Source organism: Drosophila nasuta, chromosome 3, assembly GCF_023558535.2.
Source record: "Drosophila nasuta strain 15112-1781.00 chromosome 3, ASM2355853v1, whole genome shotgun sequence".
Classification (NCBI taxonomy): Eukaryota; Metazoa; Arthropoda; class Insecta; order Diptera; family Drosophilidae; genus Drosophila; species Drosophila nasuta.
Window position 1 is genome coordinate 48365593 of NC_083457.1, and position 21862 is coordinate 48387454.

General features: G+C 33.1%; 5 protein-coding genes across 7 annotated transcripts in view; 1 reads left to right on the forward strand and 4 right to left on the reverse strand.

Moving 5' to 3' along the window:
• Nucleotides 1-21862, forward strand: part of LOC132791726 (box A-binding factor) — a 97768-nt gene that overhangs the window by 15046 nt on the left and 60860 nt on the right. The window lies entirely within an intron of this gene.
• On the reverse strand, nt 4212-4895 carry LOC132791456 (uncharacterized). 2 transcript variants are annotated; one of them, XM_060800381.1, is made up of 3 exons: nt 4672-4895; nt 4451-4615; nt 4212-4383 (listed from the first exon to the last, which is right to left on the reverse strand). In XM_060800381.1, the coding sequence occupies exons 1-3, from the start codon at nt 4822-4824 to the stop codon at nt 4225-4227; spliced, it is 477 nt and encodes a 158-aa protein (XP_060656364.1). In that variant the 5' UTR covers nt 4825-4895; the 3' UTR covers nt 4212-4224. The 2 variants fall into 2 exon arrangements, with proteins under 2 accessions (XP_060656364.1, XP_060656365.1); XM_060800382.1 differs by lacking the exon at nt 4451-4615 and having other exon boundaries at nt 4672-4884.
• Nucleotides 5102-6835, reverse strand: LOC132791454 (uncharacterized). Of its 2 annotated transcripts, XM_060800380.1 has the most exons (3): nt 6560-6835; nt 6337-6501; nt 5102-5272 (listed from the first exon to the last, which is right to left on the reverse strand). In XM_060800380.1, exons 1-3 carry the CDS (start codon nt 6581-6583, stop codon nt 5114-5116), a joined length of 348 nt encoding a protein of 115 aa, XP_060656363.1. In that variant the 5' UTR covers nt 6584-6835; the 3' UTR covers nt 5102-5113. The 2 variants fall into 2 exon arrangements, with proteins under 2 accessions (XP_060656363.1, XP_060656362.1); XM_060800379.1 differs by lacking the exons at nt 6337-6501; nt 6560-6835 and adding an exon at nt 5554-6144 and having other exon boundaries at nt 5102-5493.
• LOC132793725 (uncharacterized) lies at nt 7020-7632 on the reverse strand. The gene is made up of 3 exons (XM_060803780.1): nt 7485-7632; nt 7263-7427; nt 7020-7197 (listed from the first exon to the last, which is right to left on the reverse strand). Exons 1-3 carry the CDS (start codon nt 7521-7523, stop codon nt 7042-7044), a joined length of 360 nt encoding a protein of 119 aa, XP_060659763.1. The 5' UTR covers nt 7524-7632; the 3' UTR covers nt 7020-7041.
• Nucleotides 8558-20890, reverse strand: LOC132792830 (uncharacterized). Its single transcript, XM_060802327.1, has 8 exons — nt 20852-20890; nt 11199-11314; nt 10988-11140; nt 10772-10936; nt 10598-10714; nt 8987-9139; nt 8771-8935; nt 8558-8713 (listed from the first exon to the last, which is right to left on the reverse strand). Exons 2-8 carry the CDS (start codon nt 11241-11243, stop codon nt 8558-8560), a joined length of 954 nt encoding a protein of 317 aa, XP_060658310.1. The 5' UTR covers nt 11244-11314; nt 20852-20890.

Here is a 21862-nt window from a genome sequence, read left to right on the forward strand (position 1 = left end):
CGTTTTTTACATACATTATAAGGGCAAGAATGGTTCAAATTGGTATATGATTTCATGGGTATGAAGATTAGATTGACTATGGGATTATTTAGGTTCTTTAAATATTTGCAGGCATCGAAGGTAACGTTAAAAAGGAATGGCTTATATCCATTATTAAATCGCAGCAACTTCATATTGACCTGTTCCAAAAAAGGTTAATTATGAAATGGTTATCCCTTTTAACCCTTTACCCAAGAGTGCCGGTGTTTTATATAAAAAACGAGAAGCTTTTAAGACACTCTCTGGCATTAGATGTTTAATTTATAATTTTAGTACATTACTTACTATGACATTCGTTACATTCTTCATATTAATATTTTTCACATGAATATTCATATACTTGTGGGTTCGATTAAAGGCTTTGATTTCACAGCTCTGAAACTCAACAATGGTTTTATTATGGGTAACGCACTTTAAATTCGTGAACATAACGTGACCCATGATGCCCTAGAATAAACATTCTATATTTTCTGTAGGATATTCTGATCACTCTTTGCTCACCGCTATAAAACCCGTTGTGCACCAAAACAATTGCGTTCTCAACATGCTAATGTTAAATTTCAGCTAATACTGAATATTCTTTTCTTTGCCAAACTATTAATGAGTTCATTAAATTGAGGCTCGAATAACATATTTGGATAATTAACATTCGGGTATTAATATTGCAATTATCTTCATATTGGATTTAAATTAACAGATAGAATAACTTTTCTCTATCACTTTTACAAAAGAGCGATTTTTATACCCGCTACCCCTAGGGTAGCTACTTTTGATGACAATCTGGCATATTTTTTTTTATTTTAGTATTTCCATATACCAAATATAATATAATATTTGGTCTATTTTTTAGTATTTTTCAGTATATTAATTTTGTATATTTAAAATAATAATACTGTTTTTGGCTTCATTGAAAATGAGTAGCGGGTATCTCATGGTCTGGCACACTCGATTGTATTTTTATAACGTGTTATATCCGGATTTAAGCAGTTACATTTGATAATACCAAGTACATCCTTTGGTAAATTTGGTTTAGTTTGGTATATTTAAAAAACAAGTAAGAAAGCTACAGTCGAGTGTGCTCGACTGTGAGATACCCGCTACCATTTTGAATAAAAGCAAAATATTGCGGTAATAATCTCAAAATATTAAAAAAAAATATATGCATGTATTCTCGATCGGGATTTGAACTGGAGCACCACCGACCGGGTGGTTTAAAAAGAAAAGGTTTGTACCCCGAGGGGGTTCGAACCCGATTACCACAACATATTGGGCATTCACTCTACCAATAGAGCTATCGCAGTGCCTCTATGCATACAGATACAAATATAGAGGCGAATATGTATATACTTATAAGCATACATACAATACATACATAGAAGGCATTTTTTCCCATACAAAACTATTTATTTAATAACTTAAACAATTTGTATCATATCGTAACCGCTACGCATAGGGTCGAAGGGTATTATAACTTTGTGCCGACAGGAAATGTATGTAACAGGTAGAAGGAGGCATCTCCGACCCTATAAAGTATATATATTCTTGATAAGCATCAACAGCCGAGACGATCTACAATGTCCGTCTGTCTGTCCTTCCGGCCGTATGAAACACTGGATCTCAGAGACTATAAGGGATAGAGCTATAATATTTTTTTCGACAGCATTTGTTATGTTTGCACGCAGATCGAGTTTGTTTAAAATTTTTGCCACGCCCCCTTCCGCCCCGCAAATCAAAAAATCGAATAACAAGCGTAAATTTAAAGCTAGAGCTGCTGGTATATATAATAACAACTATAGTAGTTGTGATTCCTGAAAATTTGATTGCGATCAGATAAAAATTGTGGAAGGTATTAAAGAAATACTTTTGTGTGGGCAAAAACGCCTTCTTACTGGGAGTCTAAGTTGATTTATTCGACAATCTGGTATATTGTGCCGTCTGTGGTATATTTTGAATGTGGCAACATATCGATATACCAAATAGACCATTTGGTATATTTTTAGTATTTTCGGTATATTTTGAAAATAATACCGCAATATTTTGCTTTTATTAAAAATGGTGAGCGCGTATCTCCCAGTCGAGGACACTCGACTGTAACTTTCTTACTTGTTAGATTATCAATAACTATACTTTACACTTACCACTAGAAAACTCAATGAGGCTAAGAACCTTATTGATTTCAACATCGTATTGTTAAATTTTATTCAAAACGAAATGCTTGAATTTATTTAAATTATAAAACAACACAAAACACAAATATTTAACTCATTTTACGGTATTTAAACATATTAATATATTTGTAATTATGATAATCCCTCTCTCTCTCTCTCGCTCTTTTATAAAGTTAACCGTACATAAGTATAGGTAGACACCAGTTCAGTATTGTCAACGTAAAGAGTGATGGCGAGAATGTAATCACCATTTGGTATCGGAAGATATTTGAGGAACTCAACATCATGATTTCCCGTCCAGAATTTGTCCATAATGATATCATCCTATATATTAAAAAGAGAGTGCATTATTAAATAGAATTTTAGTATTATTGAAATATTACTAATTCGTTTTTCACATACATTATAAGGGCAAGAATGGTTCAAATTGGTATATGATTTCATGGGTTTGAAGATTAGATTGACAATGGGATGATTTTGGTTCTTTAAAAATTTGCAGACATCGAAGGTAACGTTGAAAAGGAATGGCTTATATCCATTATTAAATCGCAGCAACTTCATATTGACCTGTTCAAAAAAAAGGTCAATTAATGCAATGGTTGTCCCCTTTACCCAAGAGTGCCGTTGTTTTATCCAATAAACGAGAGGCTAAGTCACTTGAATTATAGTTGTCAGTTGGTAATAATGAAATACCAAATATCATATGTTCATTTTAGATAATTCAAATTAAATATATGATGAGAGCCTTAAGGCACTCTAGGGCATTAAATGTTTAATTTATAATTTTAGTACATTACTTACTATGGCATTCGTTACATTCTTCATATTAATATTTTTCACATGAATATTCATATACTTGTGGGTTCGATTAAAGGCTTTTATTTCACAGCTCTGAAACTCAACAATGGTTTTATTATGGGTAACGCACTTTAAATTCGTGAACATAACGTGACCCATGATGCCCTAGAATTAATGTTTAAACATTCTATATTTTCTGTAAGATATTCTGATCACTCTTTGCTCACCGCTATAAAACCCGTTGTACACCAAAACAATTGCGTCCTCAACATGCTAATGTTAAATTTCAGCTAATACTAAATATTCTTTTCTTGCCAAACTATTAATGAGTTCATTAAATTGAAGCTCGAATAACATATTTGGATAATTAACATTCGGGTATTAATATTGCAATTATCTTCATATTGGATTTAAATTAACAGATAGAATAACTTTTCTCTATCACTTTTACAAAAGAGCGGTTTTTATACCCGCTACCCATAGGGTAGCTACTTTTGATAACAATCTGGCGTAGTTTGTGCTCTAGTATGTTGATATACCAAATATAATATTCGGTATATTTTTTAGCATTTGTCAGTATATTATTTTGGTATATTTAATAATAATACCGCACGGTTTTGGCTTATTGAAAGTGGGTAACAGGTATTTCGTAGTCTGGCACACTCGATTGTTACTTTCTAACTTTGTATATCCAGTTTTGAGCAGTTACATGTAGAAAAGTGTGGAAATATATAAGTTCGTAATTTGAAATGGAAGCGGAAAAGATGAGTACATAATTAGTAATATTGTAAATACCTTAATATTGTACTTAAATTTACGGACTTACTCACTATTTTCTCTTTCACTATTACAAAAGAGATTTTCATACCCGCTACTTATAGGGTAGCTCCGTTGGAAGACAATCTGACATATAGACTTTGGTATTTTCGCAGTGTATTAGTACGGTATATTTTTAAAATAATTAAAATAATTTAATAATACCAAGTATAGCATTCGGTATATTTTAGTATTTTCCCAGTATAATGGTTTGGTACACTTTTAAAATAAACAAAATTATTTAATAATATCAAGCATAGCTTTTGGTATATTTTTATATTTTTTAGTATATTAATTTTGTATATTTGAAGCATTATACTGTATTGTTTTATTGAAAATGGGTAACAGATGTCTTAAAGTTGAGTCCACTCAACGGTAGTTTTCTTACTTGTTATATCCAGTTTTAAGCAGTTACTTGCAGAAATGTGTGGACAGATATCAGTTCATAGTTGGAAATGGAAGCGGTAAAGATGAGCACATATTCGCCATTCGGTACCGGAAGATATTTAAGGAAATCTATCTCGTGATTTCCAGTCCACAATTTATCTACAATGATATCATGCTAAGGAGAGAGAAAGAAAGTAATGTTAGTCACAGAATATCATAGAAGATTATAGTGTTAGGCATACATCATAAGGACAGCTGTGGTTCAGATTGGAGGATTGTCTTACGGCCTTTAAGAACAGGTGGATAACAGGATTATTTGGGTTCTTCAAATACAGACAGGGATCGATGTTAAGGTTAAAGAAAAAGGGTTTATAACCATGATTAAAACGGAGCACTTTTATATTCAACTGTTAAATAAAATACTGTTATCAGAGAATATTACGCACTTGATTCCAAAACTTACCATGGCAGAATTTATATTTTTCATGTGATTTTGAAGATGAATGGTGATGTATTTGTGAGTGCGATTAACGGCTTTAATACGACAATGCTGAAACTCTGCAAGGGAAAGATTGCTGCTGATGCACTTTAGATTCGTGAAAGTCACATGAGCCATGATGCACTAAAGAATTGTTGATGATTTTCTTTTTATTATTTATTATATGTTCAATCTCTACTTACTGCTAGAAAAACTACTGAGCAACAGAATAGTGATGATTTCAACATGCTGGTGTTAAATTGTGTATAATACTAAATGTTCTTCGGCAAAAAGTCATAAACAAACCAATTCATTTGAATTCGGTTTTAATTATTAGAGCAATGAAGCGTATTAAGATTGAGATCGGCTTAAATTAAATGACAATCGATTTAATCACAATAAAAAAGTACTCAATCCCGCTGTTTATTTAAGTGGTTAAATGCACAAAAACTTGTATCGTGAGCAATTCCAAATTATTGCTATAAACGGTGAATGGGAGCATATAATCGCCATTGGGTACTGGCAGATATTTGAGGAAATCTGCTTCATGATTTCCCGTCCACATTTTGTCCACAATGATATCGTGCTTTGAAGAAAATACGTTTCATTATGTAAAGCAATAAAAGTAAACTGATTACTTACATTAAAAGGACAAGTGTGATTCAAATTGGCGGCATGTTTGAATGAATTAAAGAACAGATTAACAATGGGATCGTTTTGGGTTTTCATATACTTGCAGGCATCGAAGGTGATGTCAAAAAAGAATGGCTTATAGCCATGATTAAAACGCAACACCTTGATGTTCATCTGGAACTCAACTATGAAAAACTTCTATCGATTATTATGTGCAGTTATTGAGTTACTTACCGACACATTCAATACATCTCTCGAGAAGTTATTGATGTGTATTGCGATGTATTTGTGTGTGCGATTGACAGCCTTGATGTAACAATGCTGAAAGGCAAGTACAGTCGAATTCCTCAAGATACACTTTAGATTCGTGTACGTCACATGGCCCATTATGCACTGGAATTAATGTTTGAGAACTTTATAGATTGCATAATAAAGCTTTGCTTACCGCTAGGAAACCAAATGAGCAACAGAACAACACAAATTTCGACATGTTATTGGTAATATCAATATTAAACTACTATATGCTCGACTCAAAATGTTGTAATTTCATTTTGCAATCACATTTTACGGTGCTCAAACACAGTAATATTATACAGTAATTATACTTATCTTAGTTATATCCAAAATGAGTTTCTGATAGCTACACTGCAAAAAGGGATAGATACATTATTGCTATCTTTATTCATTTAATTCATTACTTGTAAATAAATGTGCACATAACATAGCTCAACATTGTAAACGTAAATGGTGAAAAATATCGCATAGTTGCCATTTGAAATAGGCAAATATTTGAGGAAGTCTACCTCAAGATTTCCAGTCCACAGTTTGTCCACAATGATCTCTTCCTGTGGGGAAATAAATAAAGTATTTACAATATGAATAAATGAGGGAAAATGTGTCTTTGTCTTTGAATTTGCAGAGATTATTTTCAAAAGCATATTTTCGAATATTTTTGAATATTCAATAAGATTTACAGATCACAAGAATATTCAATTCATGTTTATACTCTCTACTCACATCATAGGGACAAGAGTGATTAAAACTCGAAGTCTCTTTCAAAGGTTTGTAGAACAGATTGATAAAAGGACTCTTTTGATTCTTCAAATAATTGCAGCCATCAAAAGTCAAGTTAAAGAAGTAGGGCTTATAGCCATGGTTGTCACGCATTAGCTTTATATTTACCTATAATAATATCAGGAATTTAAGGATTAGATACCGTCAAACTTATGCTAACACTCACTGTAGCATTATTAATGTTTCTCATGTTGTGTCTTCCATATACTGAAACATACTTGTGGGTACGATTAACGGCCTTAATATCGCAATGATGAAACTGTCCTATGGATTTATTCTTATAGCCGCACTTAAGATTCGTGAAAGTCACGTGAGCCGTGGACTATAACAAATAAAGCTTAAGAACACTCCAAATATCAATTCTTACTCACCATTAGAAATCCTATGGCAAAAACGGACAGAAATATTTTAAACATGCTCTTTCACAACACATAAACCAAATAATGAAAATACAGTTTTTTAAAACCACATACAAATAATGGATAAAATAGTATAAACAATCAAATTCAAATTTAGATGTTTTTCACGGAAAGTTAACTTGTTAATTGCACAAAAATAAACTTAAAGTTCTTTAATTATAAACTGAATTTAATATATTTTGTCATTAATATTAGATTTGCGAGTTAGTATTGAATTGAGAAATGCAACTCAACTTTTTCGTACATAAATAAATATTTTAACGAGCTCAACATTAGAAACATTAAAAGTGCAATAGATTGCATAGTCGCCATTTGGAATGGGTAAATATTTGCTGAAATCATTTTCGAGATTTCCAGTCCACACTTTATCAACAATAACATCATGCTATAGACAAAAATGAAATGAATGAATCGTATATATGGAATTTATTTTTGAATTTTTTCATTTACCTTATAGGGGCAAGTATGATTTATATTGGACATTTTCTTAAATGTGTTGTAGAATGTCGTGACAATGACATTCTGTGGATTCTTCAGATACTTGCAAACATCAATTGTTATGTCAATGAAGAAAGGCTTATATCCATAATCATAGCGCATTATTTTCATATTACCCTTCGAAGAAATTCATTATATTATAGTCTGTATGATTTTTTCAGTAATAATACTTACAGTTATATCATCAAGTATGATTTTGGGTTTTGCATACATCGAAATATATTTGTGTGTGCGATTGACGGCTCTGATGCGACAAATTTTGAACTCACCTAAGCTCTCATTCAAAAAGGTGCACTTCAGATTTGTGAAAGTCACATGAGCCGTGCACTAAAAAGGTTCTGAATTTAATTAGCATTAGTCAAAAATAAAATACGAAAATCTACCATAACAAATCCCATGCAACTCCAGAGCAGTTTGTACATCAACATCTCGCAGTTGAATAATGAATTTTAAACTAATGACTTTTCGCTTAACTGCGAAATATTTTTACATATAATTATGTGTTGGCATTTCATTTTAAATTATTTCAAAACACATTAAGCGCTAATACTATATTTGATAAAAAAAAAATATCGATTTGAATTGATTGATGATGGATTTATATTCGCATTTATTTGTTTAAGTAATGCATAAAAATTCGCATTTAATGTTGACGCTTTGCTCGAACATATTAATCTCAGTTTGTTGACATCAATTAGGAAATATTAAGACCACATCTGAAGTCTGTACAATAATAAATACACTTTAAACACAAAAAAACGCTGAAGTTGGTATAATTGTTGTATATTTATTTGACTCTGTAAGTGTGACATTAACGTAAAAATATACCAAATAATTAAAATACCGTAATATACTGTAAACAATATTTGGTATATCGGTATTTGATCCTGAGAAAGTGATTTTCTTGGTAAAATACACCAAATTAATGTACAAAAAAAACATTACAATATACCAAAAGTTATATTTGGTATATTGATATATTATTACATTTAAAATATACCAAAATATTATTTTAGAACCTAAAAGGAAAAATCAAGAATGTTTTAAATTTCAAAATGTTATTAATATAACAAAACCAATATTATAATATACTTTATTTGGTATAGCGATATCATAATACTTTCAAAATATACCAAAATATTATTATATGAATAAAATAAAAATTTCGTCGTATTGTTATTAATTTTGTTGAGACAATTCTTTTGAAAACTTTATCTTATTGATTTCATGCATGATTTTTGTATTCTCTAAGTCTTTCTTAAATAGAGATTAAAATGCGCAAAAGCATTATTATTTGTGTAAAGAGTGAAGAGAAGTGCAAAGTCGCCATTTGGTGTTGGCAGAAATCTGCCAAAACCCTGCTCTAGATTTCCAGTCCACACTTTATCAACAATAACGTCGTGCTATAAGCGAATAATCGAAGTAATAAGAAAATAATAATTTTCAATATGTGCACTTACTTCATAAGGACATGTATGATTCATATTGGACCGCTCTTTAAACGTATTGTAAAACGCCTTTACGAAGATATTTTGTGGATCCTTCAGGAACTTGCAAATATCATAGGTTATATCAATGAAAAATGGTTTATAGCCATTGTCGAAGCGCATTAGCTTCAGATTACCCTACGACAAAATTCGCTATATAGTCCGTTTAAAGTTCTAAGAAATACTTACATTCAAGTTGTCAAGAATCGTATTAAGACTTATATGTAAAGAAAGATATTTGTGAGTGCGATTGACGGCTTTGATGCGGCACAGTTTGATTTCGCCATTAGTTTCATTTGCAAAGCTGCACTTCAAATTCGTGAATGTGATATGAGCCACACACTGAGAAATATATATTTATATGATTATCGGTTACATGGAATGTTGATCTATTTAATACCACTAAAAATCCTACGGAACTCCAGATTAGAAAATACTTTATCATGTTGTAGGCGAATAATGTACTAAAACCTTCTGACTTTTCGCTATTCAATAGATTTTTCCAACCTAAGCGATCTATTAAGTTTAAATACATTATTATCAACATCGATTCACAATTGTGTACAATTTAACATTTAAGAGTTGAAGTGAAGCATGCATAAATACACGCTTTAAATTTCAAGAGAAAATATTTTTAGATTTTCTAGATTGTACATTATTTGATATAGATTTCAAATTATTTGAAACGCAATTAACAAACAGTTTTAAATAAAGTAATAATCATTTGGTTCCACATTGCAAATTTATGTTTAAAAATAAAACATGAAAAAAAAAGATCTTAAGATGAATACATTTATATAGACACATAAAAACAAAGGCGAATTTGAAAGAAACCCAACCACAGATGGGAATGACATTAAATGACTTTTGTGAGTGAAATACGTACATAAGCTTTCTTAAGGATTTGAGTGCTTCAAAAGCATAACAAGTAAGAAAGCTACAGTCGAGTGTACACGCCTGTGAGATACCAGCTACCCATTTTGAATAAAAGAAATATATTTTGCCGTAATTTTCTCAAAATATACCGAATATGCTGCAAAAATACTAAAAATCTACCAAATGGTATATTTGTTATATCGATATAGTACCACATTCAAAATATACCATAGACGCCATAATATACCAGATGATCGGCCAAAGTAACTAGGCGTTTTTGCCCATACAAAAGTATTTCTTTAATAACTTCGACAATTTTTGTCTGATCGCAACCAAATTTTCAGGAATCACAACTACCATAGTTATTATTGTACACACAAAATTCGCAGCTCTAGCTCTAAAGTAACGCTTGTTATTCGATTTTTTTAATTTGCGGGGGTGGAAGGGGCGTGCCAAAAATTTGAAACAAACTTGATCTGCGTGCAAACATAACAAATACTGTCGAAAAAAATAGAGCTCTATCTCTTATAGTCTCTGAGATCCAGTGTTTCATACGGACAGACGAACATGGCTAGATCGTATTTGGTATATTGATATACTACTACATTTAAAATATACAAAAATATTATTTTAGAACGTAAAATGAAAAATTAAGATTGTTTAAAATTTCAAAATGTTATTAATATAATATAACCAATATTATGCTTTATTTGGTATACCGATATACTATTACTTTCAAAATATACCAAAATATTACATAAATGAAATAAAATACATTTAATCATATTCGTTTTTTATATTGTTTAAGAGAACAAAATTGGGTCGACACAATTCTTTTGAAAATTTAACTTATTGATTTCTATAAATGTATAAAATCTTTATTCCTTAAGTTTTTTTTAAATAGAGATTGAACTGCGAAAAAACTTTATTATTTGTGTAAAAAGTCAAGAAAATTGCAAAGTCGCCATTTGGTGTTGGTAAAAATCTGGCAAAACCCTGCTCAAGATTTCCCGTCCACACTTTATCGACAATAATGTCGTGCTATAAAGGAATAATCGAAGTAATAAGAAAATAATAATTTTCAATATGTGCACTTACTTCATAAGGACAGGTATGATTCATATTGGACCGCTCTTTAAACGTATTATAAAATGCCATTACGATGACATTTTGTGGATCCTTCAGAAACTTGCAGAGATCATAGGTTATATCAATGAAAAATGGCTTGTAGCCATTGTCGAAGCGCATTAGCTTCAAGTTTCCCTATGATAAAATACTCGATAAAGTCCGTTTGAAGTTCTAAGTAATACTTACATTCAAATTATCAAGAACCGTATTAAGACTTAGATGCAAAGAAAGATATTTGTGGGTCCGATTAACAGCTTTGATGCGGCACAGTTTGATTTCGCCATTAGTTTCATTTGCCAAGCTACACTTAAAATTCGTGAATGTGATATGAGCCACACACTGAGAAATATATATTTAAATGATTATCGTTTACAATGAATGTTGATCTATTTAATACCACTAAAAATCCTACGGAACTCCAGATTAGAAAATACTTTAACATGTTGTAGGCGAATAATGTACTAAAACCTTCTGACTTTTCGCTATTCAAAAGATTTTTCCAACCTAAGCGATCTATTAAATTTAAATACATTATTATTAAAATCGATTCACAATTGTGTACAATTTTTCATTTAAGAGTTGAAGTGAAGCATGCATAAATACACGCTTTAAATTCTAAAAGAAAAAATATTTTTAGATTTTCTAGATTGTAAAGTATTTTATATAGATCTCAAATTATTTAAAACGCAATTAACAAACAGTTTTAAATAAAGTAATAATCATTTGGTTCCACATTGCAAATTTATGTTTAAAAATAAAACATAATTGTTTTTTTTAATATAACAAAAGTTCATAAAAAAGAGCTTAAGATAAATACATTTATAGAGACACATAGAAACAAAGGCGAATTTGAAAGAAACCCAACCACAGATGGGAATGACATTAAATGCCTTTTGTGAGTGACATACGTAAGCTTTCTCAAGGATTTGAGTGCTTCAAAAGCATAAAAATAAACTTTGTTTTATGATAAGCGAGAGAAGTTGAAGGTGGAGAGGAGAATGAAGAAACACTGCACGAAAGTTAATGGGCCTTGTAAAGGCTGAAAATGAGTCGAAAGGGGAGAATAGGCAGAAGAAGAGTCCCAAAAACGAGTCCAGACAAAAAGAATTTTATTGGCCTTCACTTAGCGCTCATAAATTTGTCTGCGAGACGAACAAAACAGCAACAGAAAGACGACAAAAACAACAAGACGAACGTAAATGCAAGCACAACAAAGTTGAGCACACTTGACTGCAAAATACCTATTGCACAATTTTAGAGAATATGTCAAAAATATGAAATAAAGTTTGTCAATGTTAGCATAATACCGTAATAATATGATTGTGATCTTTTAAAGTTTAATCTGAGAGAATCAAGGGCAGAAATACAATAATTGCATGATATGCAATTATCTGCAATGTGTAGTAAAAGAATATATTTTGGAATTGAATCTATCTAACAAACTTAGCGTTTGCACAATATTTTTGCTCGAACGATAAATAATGATAGTTATTAACTATTGTGCACTTAACTGAAACTTTACATAAAAACAAAACAAACTGCAAATTTGTACCAGAACGTAAAACATCTGAGAAACTTGCAATTATGTGCAATGCGTTCAAGTTAAAAAGTTAAAGCAATTTGTATGAAAATTGTGATAATTGAACTGTGTCCAATTATCTTTAATGTGCACTTAATTGCAAATTATGTCATAAAAATAAAACAGCTGTTGCAATATTTCAAAATGTGCAATTATATGCACTGCATTTACGTTAAATAAAGTAGAGCAAATAAACTCTATACAATTGTATGCAATTATCGACATGCATATTTGTAAATTTTAGATATCGAATTTGGTCATATTTGTGCATTTAAATGAAACTCTACACAAAAGCAGCACAAACTGCAAATTTATCATATAACATTTTAGAGAACTGCAATTACTATATGCGATGTGTTCAAGCTAAAAGATTTCGATCCGCTCTACTGAATATTGTGATAATTAACCTGTGTGCAATTGTCTTTAATGTGCACTTAACTGCAAATTTTCATAAAAATGAAACATCTGTTAAGAATGTTTCAATATTCCAAAATAAGCAATTCTACGCAATGCATTTAAGTTAAAAAAAAAAGTATAGCAAATTAACTACTTATAATTGCATGCAATTATCTTAAATGTGCACTTAAATGTTGCAATTATCGACATGCAATTGAAAATCATTGTATTTTAAGGTATCGAATTGAGCTTCACTTTGAACTTAGCCAGAGCATTAGAATGCCCTTGCATCACCTGTCTACCGGGTATCGAGAACAATAATAATAAGCAAGCGATGAAGACAAAATGCTGTGGATATGCCACGCTTCCGCAGCGGCCGCCAACTGGTTGCGAAAATGTATCTTTCTCAACGAAAAAAAAAAGGTATCCGCAGTCAACAGCAGACGGTGCGTGTGTGCGAGTGTGTGTGTGTGTGGGTGTGTGTAAAAAGTGCTATTAAATTGGCATGTAACATGGATCGCCGAGCCACCTGCACCAATGCAATGCAATGGAGTAATGCTGCCCACCCTTTTCTTGTCTTGTCTTCTGGCTTCGGCTTTTGCTTTGCTTGCTGACCTCGGGTTAAACTTGGACACGCTGTGGCGGCCCTCACGCATAAATCTGATCACAAAAAGCGAAAAAAAAACTGCGTCGGTTCAGTTAACGAACTTTTGGTTCGTTTCAGTTCAGTTTCGGCGGCCCCGCTGAGCAACTTTGTCTGGGCCGAGGCAATTGAACGTGGTTCGTTGGTTGCTTGGTTACTTGGCTGCTTGGTTAGTGGTTGCAGTGCAGTCAGCGGTTGCAGCTGGTCTAAAAATAGCCATGGCCTCATACGTATGTGTGTGTGTGTGTGTGTGTTGGTCAAGTTTTGTTGGTCGACAAGTCGTTGGGTCTCCCCTTTTTTGCCTCGCTCTCAACCTCAACCGGCTCACTCGCACTGCTGATCGCGTTTCGTGCGTCATTGCATGCCCAGACACACACAAACACATACAACCACACACACTCACATACAGACAGACAGAGGGACGGACAGACGGACAGACAGACAGACAGACAGACGTACTCTCAACTCGAGTGGAGTCGCGTCTTATACGAGGCGTTGCACCTTTTGGCGAAGGTGCATTGATCGCTGCTGCTGCAGCGCAGCTCGGTCATTGCCTGCTGACTCTGCCTCAGTCTCAGCCTCAGTCTTTACCTCTACCGCAGCCTCTGCTGCTGCCTCTCAAAGCTTGCCTGGCTTTCATACACAAATTATTGCTGTATTTGAGCATTTGTGCAACTAAGACAGCAACCGAAATGAAAATAACAAAAGGTCACATTGCCATATGACTTAAGACTAATCAATCATGAAATAATTTCTTCAAACGGAAAGCAGTCTGTAATATATATTTTAAATATTGCCAGCAAAAAATAATTTTTCCATATGACTTAAAATTTAATCTATCTTTAGATTATTTATTCAATTGAAATATTATTAATTAATGTTTTAGTCAAACGAATAAAACAAAACAGTGCTGCAATATACTGCAAAAATACAAAAATATACCGAATGACAAGATTGGTATATCGTTATTACATTCGAAATATACTAAACTTCATTTCAACTTTATAAGAAAGTAGCACAAATGCAACCAAATGTTGGCTATAATGCAGAAACAATCCAATACAAATATATTAGTTATCCTTCGCAATTATTAAAGATTTTAATTAAAGTTTGAACCTTCGAATAGTCTTAAATTTGAAAACCATCATTTAAGTGATTCAAACTCTTGTAATTTCAATTGCCAACTCAACTACAATAAGTTCTTAACATTTGCAAAAATTTATTGGCTCTTCAAAAAAAATCTTGAATACTCAAATTTCAAATAAAAATGCTCATATTTCGATAAAATGTTAAATACAGTCAGTGTGTGAGATAAAGTTCAAAAATAAAGAAACGATCTGTGAAATGAATTTAAAGCTCTACAAGATTTTTTTTTAGAAATTTAGTAAAAATCATTTAACAACAAAGATCATTCAACATAAGCTGAATATTACTTGGCATTTGTTTTAGTTTAATATACACAAATCTGTCATTAATTTAGAAATCAAAGGGATTGTTGAATAATTAGGTAACAATCATTAAATAGATATCATTAAATTAATATAGGTATGAAACCATTTTTTAAAATGATCCAAAATGATTCAGAATTCAAAGGAAATGTTGAATAATAAATCAACAATCATTAAATAAATGCAAACACATTACTTAATTTTTTAATATAGTTAAGAATCCATTTTATAAAATGATACAAACTTCAAAACTTCTTCATTATTACTCTGATCCTCTGAATTTTCTATTATTCCTTTAGCACTACAAGTTGTGTTCATTTTAAATACCTTCAACAAACTAGTTTGTTTGACAAAAAAATAACTAAGCAAATCTAAATGACATTCTAATAAGAGTGATTATTCGAGTATAATCTAAAACTATAGAATACTGATCAGCTCATTAAGCTCATTAATCACACAAACTCAACTGATCGACTGTATCAAGTGAGCTCATCGCACTGATCAGTTGTGTGTATGTGTTTTATGGATTTGCGATTGCCCACATTAATGCGTTACACATTTCGTGACGAAATTATAATAATATAGTACTATATACTCTCAGCTCGGTTCGCTGAAAAAGTGCGTTCAATGAACGCCAGTCAGACGCTTGAAGCGCGTGCGTTGTGGGGCAACGATCGATCAATGGCGATAAGAGAAAGAGAGGGAGAGATAGAAAGAGAGAGAGAGGGAGAGGGCGACGCCATGTTGTTGCTGGCATTGACTGCGGCATCCATAAAACACAAAAAAACGAACCCAAACTCGAAACAAATCAAATATAGTATTAAAGTTATGCAAAGTGCAGGGCCAAAGTGACTTTGGACTATGCTCCACAAAACTGAGGGGGAGGAGTGGCAAAGAGAGGCACACACATTGATGAATGGGACACGTGCGCGCGCTTTGCACAGCAGACTCGACACCAGACAGGCACAAACACGCACAGACACGAACAAACGCGCACACATTTGCAAAAAAAAAAAGTGCAATCAGAAGCCATTGGGGCCGGCGCAGTTCATCGGCCAGGCAATCGATTGAGTAAGTTACTCAATGACTGCGACTGCATAACTGAGTCAAAGCAGCAGCAGAGGAAGAACAAGTATTACTACACACACACACAAACACAAACACACATACTATCGCATATTGTTGTTGATTAGCCAGAGCTAATTACAGCGTCGCCATTTGGGGCAGGCGACACTTCGATGTTCGATGTTCGACATTCAACGTTCGATGGTCGATGGCTGATGACTGATGACTGACGCAGGCAATGAGCCATTGATTGCCCAGGCTTAAGCATGTCGCGACAGTTGATTTAACTCACTTTCAATAGAGCCCCATTCGCGACGACCCAACTGCCATTGATAATGAATAATAAACCAATAAAATAAAATACAAATTGCAATTGTTCATGACATGCGACGCATTCCGACACTCAGACCAACTGAATGACTGTCTGTCCCTCTCTCTCCCTCTCTCTCTCTACCTCTCTCTGTCTGTGTGTGCTTATCCATGTCTGTTTCGTTGTTGTCTTTATTTGCCCAACATTAATACATATTACGTATACGTCGCACATTTGTCGCACTCAATATAAATTACTTTAAATGGATTTCAGTCGCACGCCTAACTGGTTCAGCAGCGCCATAAGCTGCAAATTGCCATTAAAAAGCATGAATATAAATTACTTACAGGTGTTTACAAGCCATTTGATGTCTCCTCTATAATCGGTAGTCAAACTTTGGAAAAGTATTGTTAACTCAGGTCAATCGTAAATGAATAATGGTGTAATAGTTATACACTAGACATATAATATTTGTGTAGAAAACAATTCTGAGAATCAACAAATGTAACTCAACACAATTTACATGCTAAATATATTATGAAACAGTGTTGTAAACATTAGTTAATCAGAAAAAGTAAAGAAAAGTGGTTGACCGTGAAATACCTTCAACACAATGCTAAACCAAAGCGAAAGCGGTATTATCGTTAAATTATACCAATTCAATATACCGTAAATATACTTCAAAGTTTCAAATTCTTGATTTGGTATATCGGTACACTACTAGATCAAAAAATATACCATGGAGTACATTATACTAGATTATCAACAAAATTAGGTGTACGCCAAATACTATATTAAAAACAAAATTAGTTATATACCAAATAAAATATTTGGTATATAAATATACTACTACATTAAAAATAAAACAAGTAAGAAAGCTACAATCGAGTATATTCGATTTTGAAATACCCAATACCCATTTTGAATAAAAAGAAAAACAGTGCGGAATTAATTTTCAAATATACCACAAAAATACTAAAAAATATACCAAATATCATATTTGATATTTTGATGTAGTACCTTCTACCCATAGCGGGTATAAATATACCATATTAACATACCAAATTATCAACCAAATCAAATACGTTTCTAGAGCCGTATTCTTTTTTCTAAATCAATTTATTTCTTGAGAAGGAGATGCATCCCTCTGCCAATTACTTACATTTAAAATATACCATAGATTAAAAAATATACCACATTGTCAACTCAAGCAATTCAGAACCGACAGCTACAGTCCTTTTTTAAAATTCTTTCTTGATAAAGAAATTCCTTCTTCTGAATGTTACATACCATTATTGTAGGCAGGAAGTTATAACAGAGTGTAATAATGAAATAAACAATATACACTTATTGTGTAATATTTTTGAAAAATAGTTCTCAAAATCAACAAAAGCGATATGCAATTAGCATGCGTAATTTTTATAGAAAAGTATTCTTCTAGTTATGTTACGTCTTCAAATACTTAAAGACTTTTATTATAATACTTTTCAAAATGAATTCTCACACTCAACAAATAATATTTGAACTAATAATTGTGGCAATATTTTCATTGTGGCATTTTTCAAAAAGTATTCTCAGGAAAACAACGCACTAAATTAGCCTTGGCAAAATAAATTTAGTGTGTTTTAAACAATTCGAAATGCAAATTCCAAAGTGCAAAAAACAAACTGAATAAAGTAATCAAAGAGAATGAATGTTGTATAAACAGTAAACAGTAAACGGGAAATGGAAATGCCTTGGCGAACCCAAACAAAAAAGCTGGGCAGAACATGCAAATTGGTTCAACAAATGACTAATTTAAATATGTACGTCGGCATTATCTAATTGTTTCTCAAGCATTCCAATTTCGAATACGCTTAAGCATTTAATTCAAGGCCAAAAATGGAAAATTCTCGCGCTCTCTCACATCTCACGCTCTCTTCTGCTAATGTCTATATTAGCCAAGGTCTTTCAATGAAATCGCACAATCTTCAATCAGCTTAACTGCGCATAAATGTCTAAGCTGTCGTCGTCACATACATTTACAATCATATTTTGTGGGTGTGTGTGTGTGTGTGTGCGTATTAAATAAATAGAAATCCAACACAAACAAACACCCGAACATATTTGCATAGCATAAAACGAGGCGCGCAAAAAAATGTTGCTGCCGGTTCCTTTCCGCTGTCTGCTTCCGCCAGCCGCTTACACGGCGTATGCTTTATTTTGCCGGCATTACGTATACGCCGCATAACACCATACACCATATCCATTGCCTATGCCAAAATGAATGCTTATGTATGCGTAAATATGCGTAGGCAGCACCATTTTCATTCTTCTCTCCTTTTTGCATTTTTCTTTCTTTATTTTCCTCGATTTTCTCTCGTTTTTTTTGTTTTGTTTAGAGTGTGGAGCGTGTCCTTGAGCCGGCATTACGTCGCATATTATGTATGCGTGCCTGTGTGCCTCTGTGTGTGTGTGTGTGAGCATGTGATTGTATAAGTGTGCATGCTTTAATGTACGTACATAACAAAAACTCCTCTCGCTCTCGCCTCCGGAGGGGCTCAACTAAGTTGCCCCAAGAGCCTCTTCCGTTTGGCGTGTGTCTCTGGCAAAACTTTAACGACTGTCTACCCTGTAAATATTCTACAAATATTTAAAGGTTAATTAATAGCCTATGAAGACAAACAGAGAGCCTGAAATCGAGTAGTAAATAACATACCTTATAAATTTTGTGTCGATAAATACTATTTTCACTAAGTAATTAAAATATAGAGCCAAAAACAACTAGAATTTAAATGAAGTTTTATATTTATGAGGATTCTGTTTTCTTTAAATTTAATCTATTTATATAAACAAAATGCAAAGTTGAATGGTAATTTTTTCTATAATATTATGACATGCGTATTTGTAAAACTTTTTTTAACCATCTAATAAAGTATTGATAGAGTACTACACTCAAAATATACTATAGAGTACAAAATATACAAGATTGCCACCCAAAATTATATATTTTATCTCCATATCTTAAGTCTTAGAGATTTAGGTGTTCATAGACAGACGGACTGATTAAGAATATATATGTACATAGGATTGGAGATGCCTTCTCCTTCTGCCTTTTATATTTATTATTATACAATATTCACCTAATGGGGATTTGAAGATGCAAAATTTAAATTAAACTATATACTACATATTCGTTGTATACAAGTTTTAATTGACTTTAATTCTGTGTACCTAATGGCATTTAAATTTTAATCACATTTTTAACAACATCACCAAATGTTTTGCTTTTTTCACTTTATAAGTAATACAGCAAAGAAATACTAATAAATGTAAGCAATAGCAAAAGTGAGCTTTTAAATCCAGTTTAAGTAGAATCAAGCTAATCTACAGTAAATATTAGGTTGTTTGGTAATGACATACCGGTTTCTTTATTGATTTTTGACGACGATTTAAGTGCTATATGTACCGTTGCCTTCGATGATTTTCTGCCATTTTGATGGTAACTTGTATATGCCTCTCCTAAAGAAGTCCTTGTCCCTACTGGCAATAAAACTCGGCGATTCGATTTTCACAATTCCTCCCTTGAACTCAATTTTTGTCCATAAGTTTAATAAGAATTTGAATGATTAAAATCGCCTTTAATTTCACTTTCGTAAGTTCCAAACCGTTTGTGTTTATACTCTTGATTTTTCCAAAGAAAAAAACATCGATTATTAATATGTATAATGATGAAATTATATTCTCGTTAAGCGCTTACCACACCATCTAATGTACAAACAAGACAGTTAAGATCGAGTGTGACCATACTAAAAAGTGAAGGATATTTATGCTAATTGTGCTATACATAATATGGTCACACTTACAACTCTTCTACAGCATTAATTTAGACTGAGAAGTCTACTTTGGTTTGTCAGCCTTGTCGCTAGCATAACTTGTAGTCCATCAGCTGTGGCTACCTTGGTGTTAACTTATTTCTATTACGACATGGCTGGCTTCTAATCCACGCTAGCCACAGACGCAGCCGCTGCCTCTGGTGCTGCTGTGGCTGCAACGCATATCCTGCGTCGTCCTCGCTTGTGCGTAGTTAGTTGTCTGCCTCTGTTTTGTGGCCTAAGCTTTTATTTGATGCCATTATTGTTGTTGCCCCACACACACACACAACAGCAAACACTCATCTCTCACACTCGAGTTGTCTGCTGTCTGTGTTGTTGTGCCTAAATGCCACAGACGGGACAGACTTGAAGGTAACGTAATTTTGTGGAAGTTGCAGAAGCAGGGCAAATGAGGCAGACAACAACGTTGCGCTACCTGTTTTGTGTTTTGCTGGCTGCTTAAAGACAAGCGAGTAGAGAGTAGAGTAGAGTATACGCTGGGCCAATGCGGCGTATACGTATTCATTGGTTTGTTGCCGCTGGCATATTTAGTCTGCGGATCTTGAAGGTTAAATATATGTAAACACACCTTGAATATGCCAACGAAGCAGCAAAGCAGCCACCCTTTGTCTTTGTCTTTGTCGTCTCTCTGTCTGGCAGTTTTGACTTGTTTGCCAAATGGCGTACAAGATATTTATGCATATTAAAACAATTTGCTTATTATGCCTGAATAATTGAGTGACAGGAATATTTACCTCCTCTTCGATTCGGTCTCTTTACTGTCTCGAGAATTCTCTCTCTCTTTGCCTCTGTCAGCCAATGCTGCGGCTACGTAATATTTGTAATGCCGCATGACGTTTGACAATGTCTAGAGCGTAAAGAGAGATATCCAGTCCATGTCGGCCATGTCGGCGACATCGAAGCGCAAACTTCAACAAAGCGTTAATTAATACTCGCAAATGTTTGCGCTCCGTCTGGCAATGAAAAAGTTAAGCGACGTCGGCACAACGGGTGAAGCAAACACCGAACCAAACAGCATAAAAAAACGGAGAGTAAAAAAAAGTCTCGTCATAAGTCAAATAAAAAGCGCAGTGCGGTGTCGAGCGGCAGAGAACTAGAGAATTCCAGTGAATAGGCTCTCGGTTTTTAGCTACGGCAAATAATTTGTGGGCTAGATAAGCACCTAGACTAGCCCCCAGACAGAGAGACACAACCCAACCTGCCAGACGACAATCAGACAGATTCATAGACACACACACACACACACACACACAGAGACAATTTTGAACATTACAATTCCAGGTAACAAACAAACACACACAGACAGGCAGACAGTAACTGTTTAACTTTGATAACCTCATGCTTGTGAGTGACGCAGACAGTTTCACAACTCAAAACTTTATTTAGAAATCCAAATCAACAATAGTCATAAACTAAGCTCGTGATGAAAGCCCTGACGTAACATTCAGCTTCTCTCTCTCTAGTCGAGTGACGAAAGTCAATTACATATTACGTTCGACAGTAAATCTCAACAAAAATCTGTAGCTTTTAGTTAGATTACAAAGTATACGTAATGTCTAGTTAGAAATTTATGATAATTGAGAATGAGCTAAGTAAACTATCACGTTTTTACTGGTGACTAACAAAAATTTTCAATAAATATAGTAATATTAAATCACAAAAATATGAATAGTTGGGGAAAAGACGATCCATGTTTCCTTAATTCAATAAATATTGTATTTAAATAATAAAAATATGAATAGTTG

Bases quoted from the DNA above. Each gene is read 5' to 3' on its own strand.
- LOC132791456 (XM_060800381.1), bottom strand. From the start codon at position 4,824: ATGGCTCATGTGACTTTCACGAATCTAAAGTGCATCAGCAGCAATCTT. The intron at 4,616-4,671 runs GTAAGTTTTGGA...TTTATTTAACAG, and splicing joins AAAATATAAATTCTGCCATG to TTGAATATAAAAGTGCTCCG. The intron at 4,384-4,450 runs GTATGCCTAACA...CTCTCTCCTTAG, and splicing joins ACCACAGCTGTCCTTATGAT to CATGATATCATTGTAGATAA.
- LOC132791454 (XM_060800379.1), bottom strand. From the start codon at position 5,706: ATGGGCCATGTGACGTACACGAATCTAAAGTGTATCTTGAGGAATTCG. The intron at 5,494-5,553 runs GTAAGTAACTCA...GTTGAGTTCCAG, and splicing joins GAGATGTATTGAATGTGTCG to ATGAACATCAAGGTGTTGCG.
- LOC132793725 (XM_060803780.1), bottom strand. From the start codon at position 7,523: ATGTATGCAAAACCCAAAATCATACTTGATGATATAACT. The intron at 7,428-7,484 runs GTAAGTATTATT...ATTTCTTCGAAG, and splicing joins TCATACTTGATGATATAACT to GGTAATATGAAAATAATGCG. The intron at 7,198-7,262 runs GTAAATGAAAAA...TTTTGTCTATAG, and splicing joins ATCATACTTGCCCCTATAAG to CATGATGTTATTGTTGATAA.
- LOC132792830 (XM_060802327.1), bottom strand. From the start codon at position 11,243: ATGTTAAAGTATTTTCTAATCTGGAGTTCCGTAGGATTTTTAGTG. The intron at 10,715-10,771 runs GTAAGTGCACAT...ATTCCTTTATAG, and splicing joins ATCATACCTGTCCTTATGAA to CACGACATTATTGTCGATAA. The intron at 8,936-8,986 runs GTAAGTATTTCT...ATTTTGTCGTAG, and splicing joins CGATTCTTGACAACTTGAAT to GGTAATCTGAAGCTAATGCG.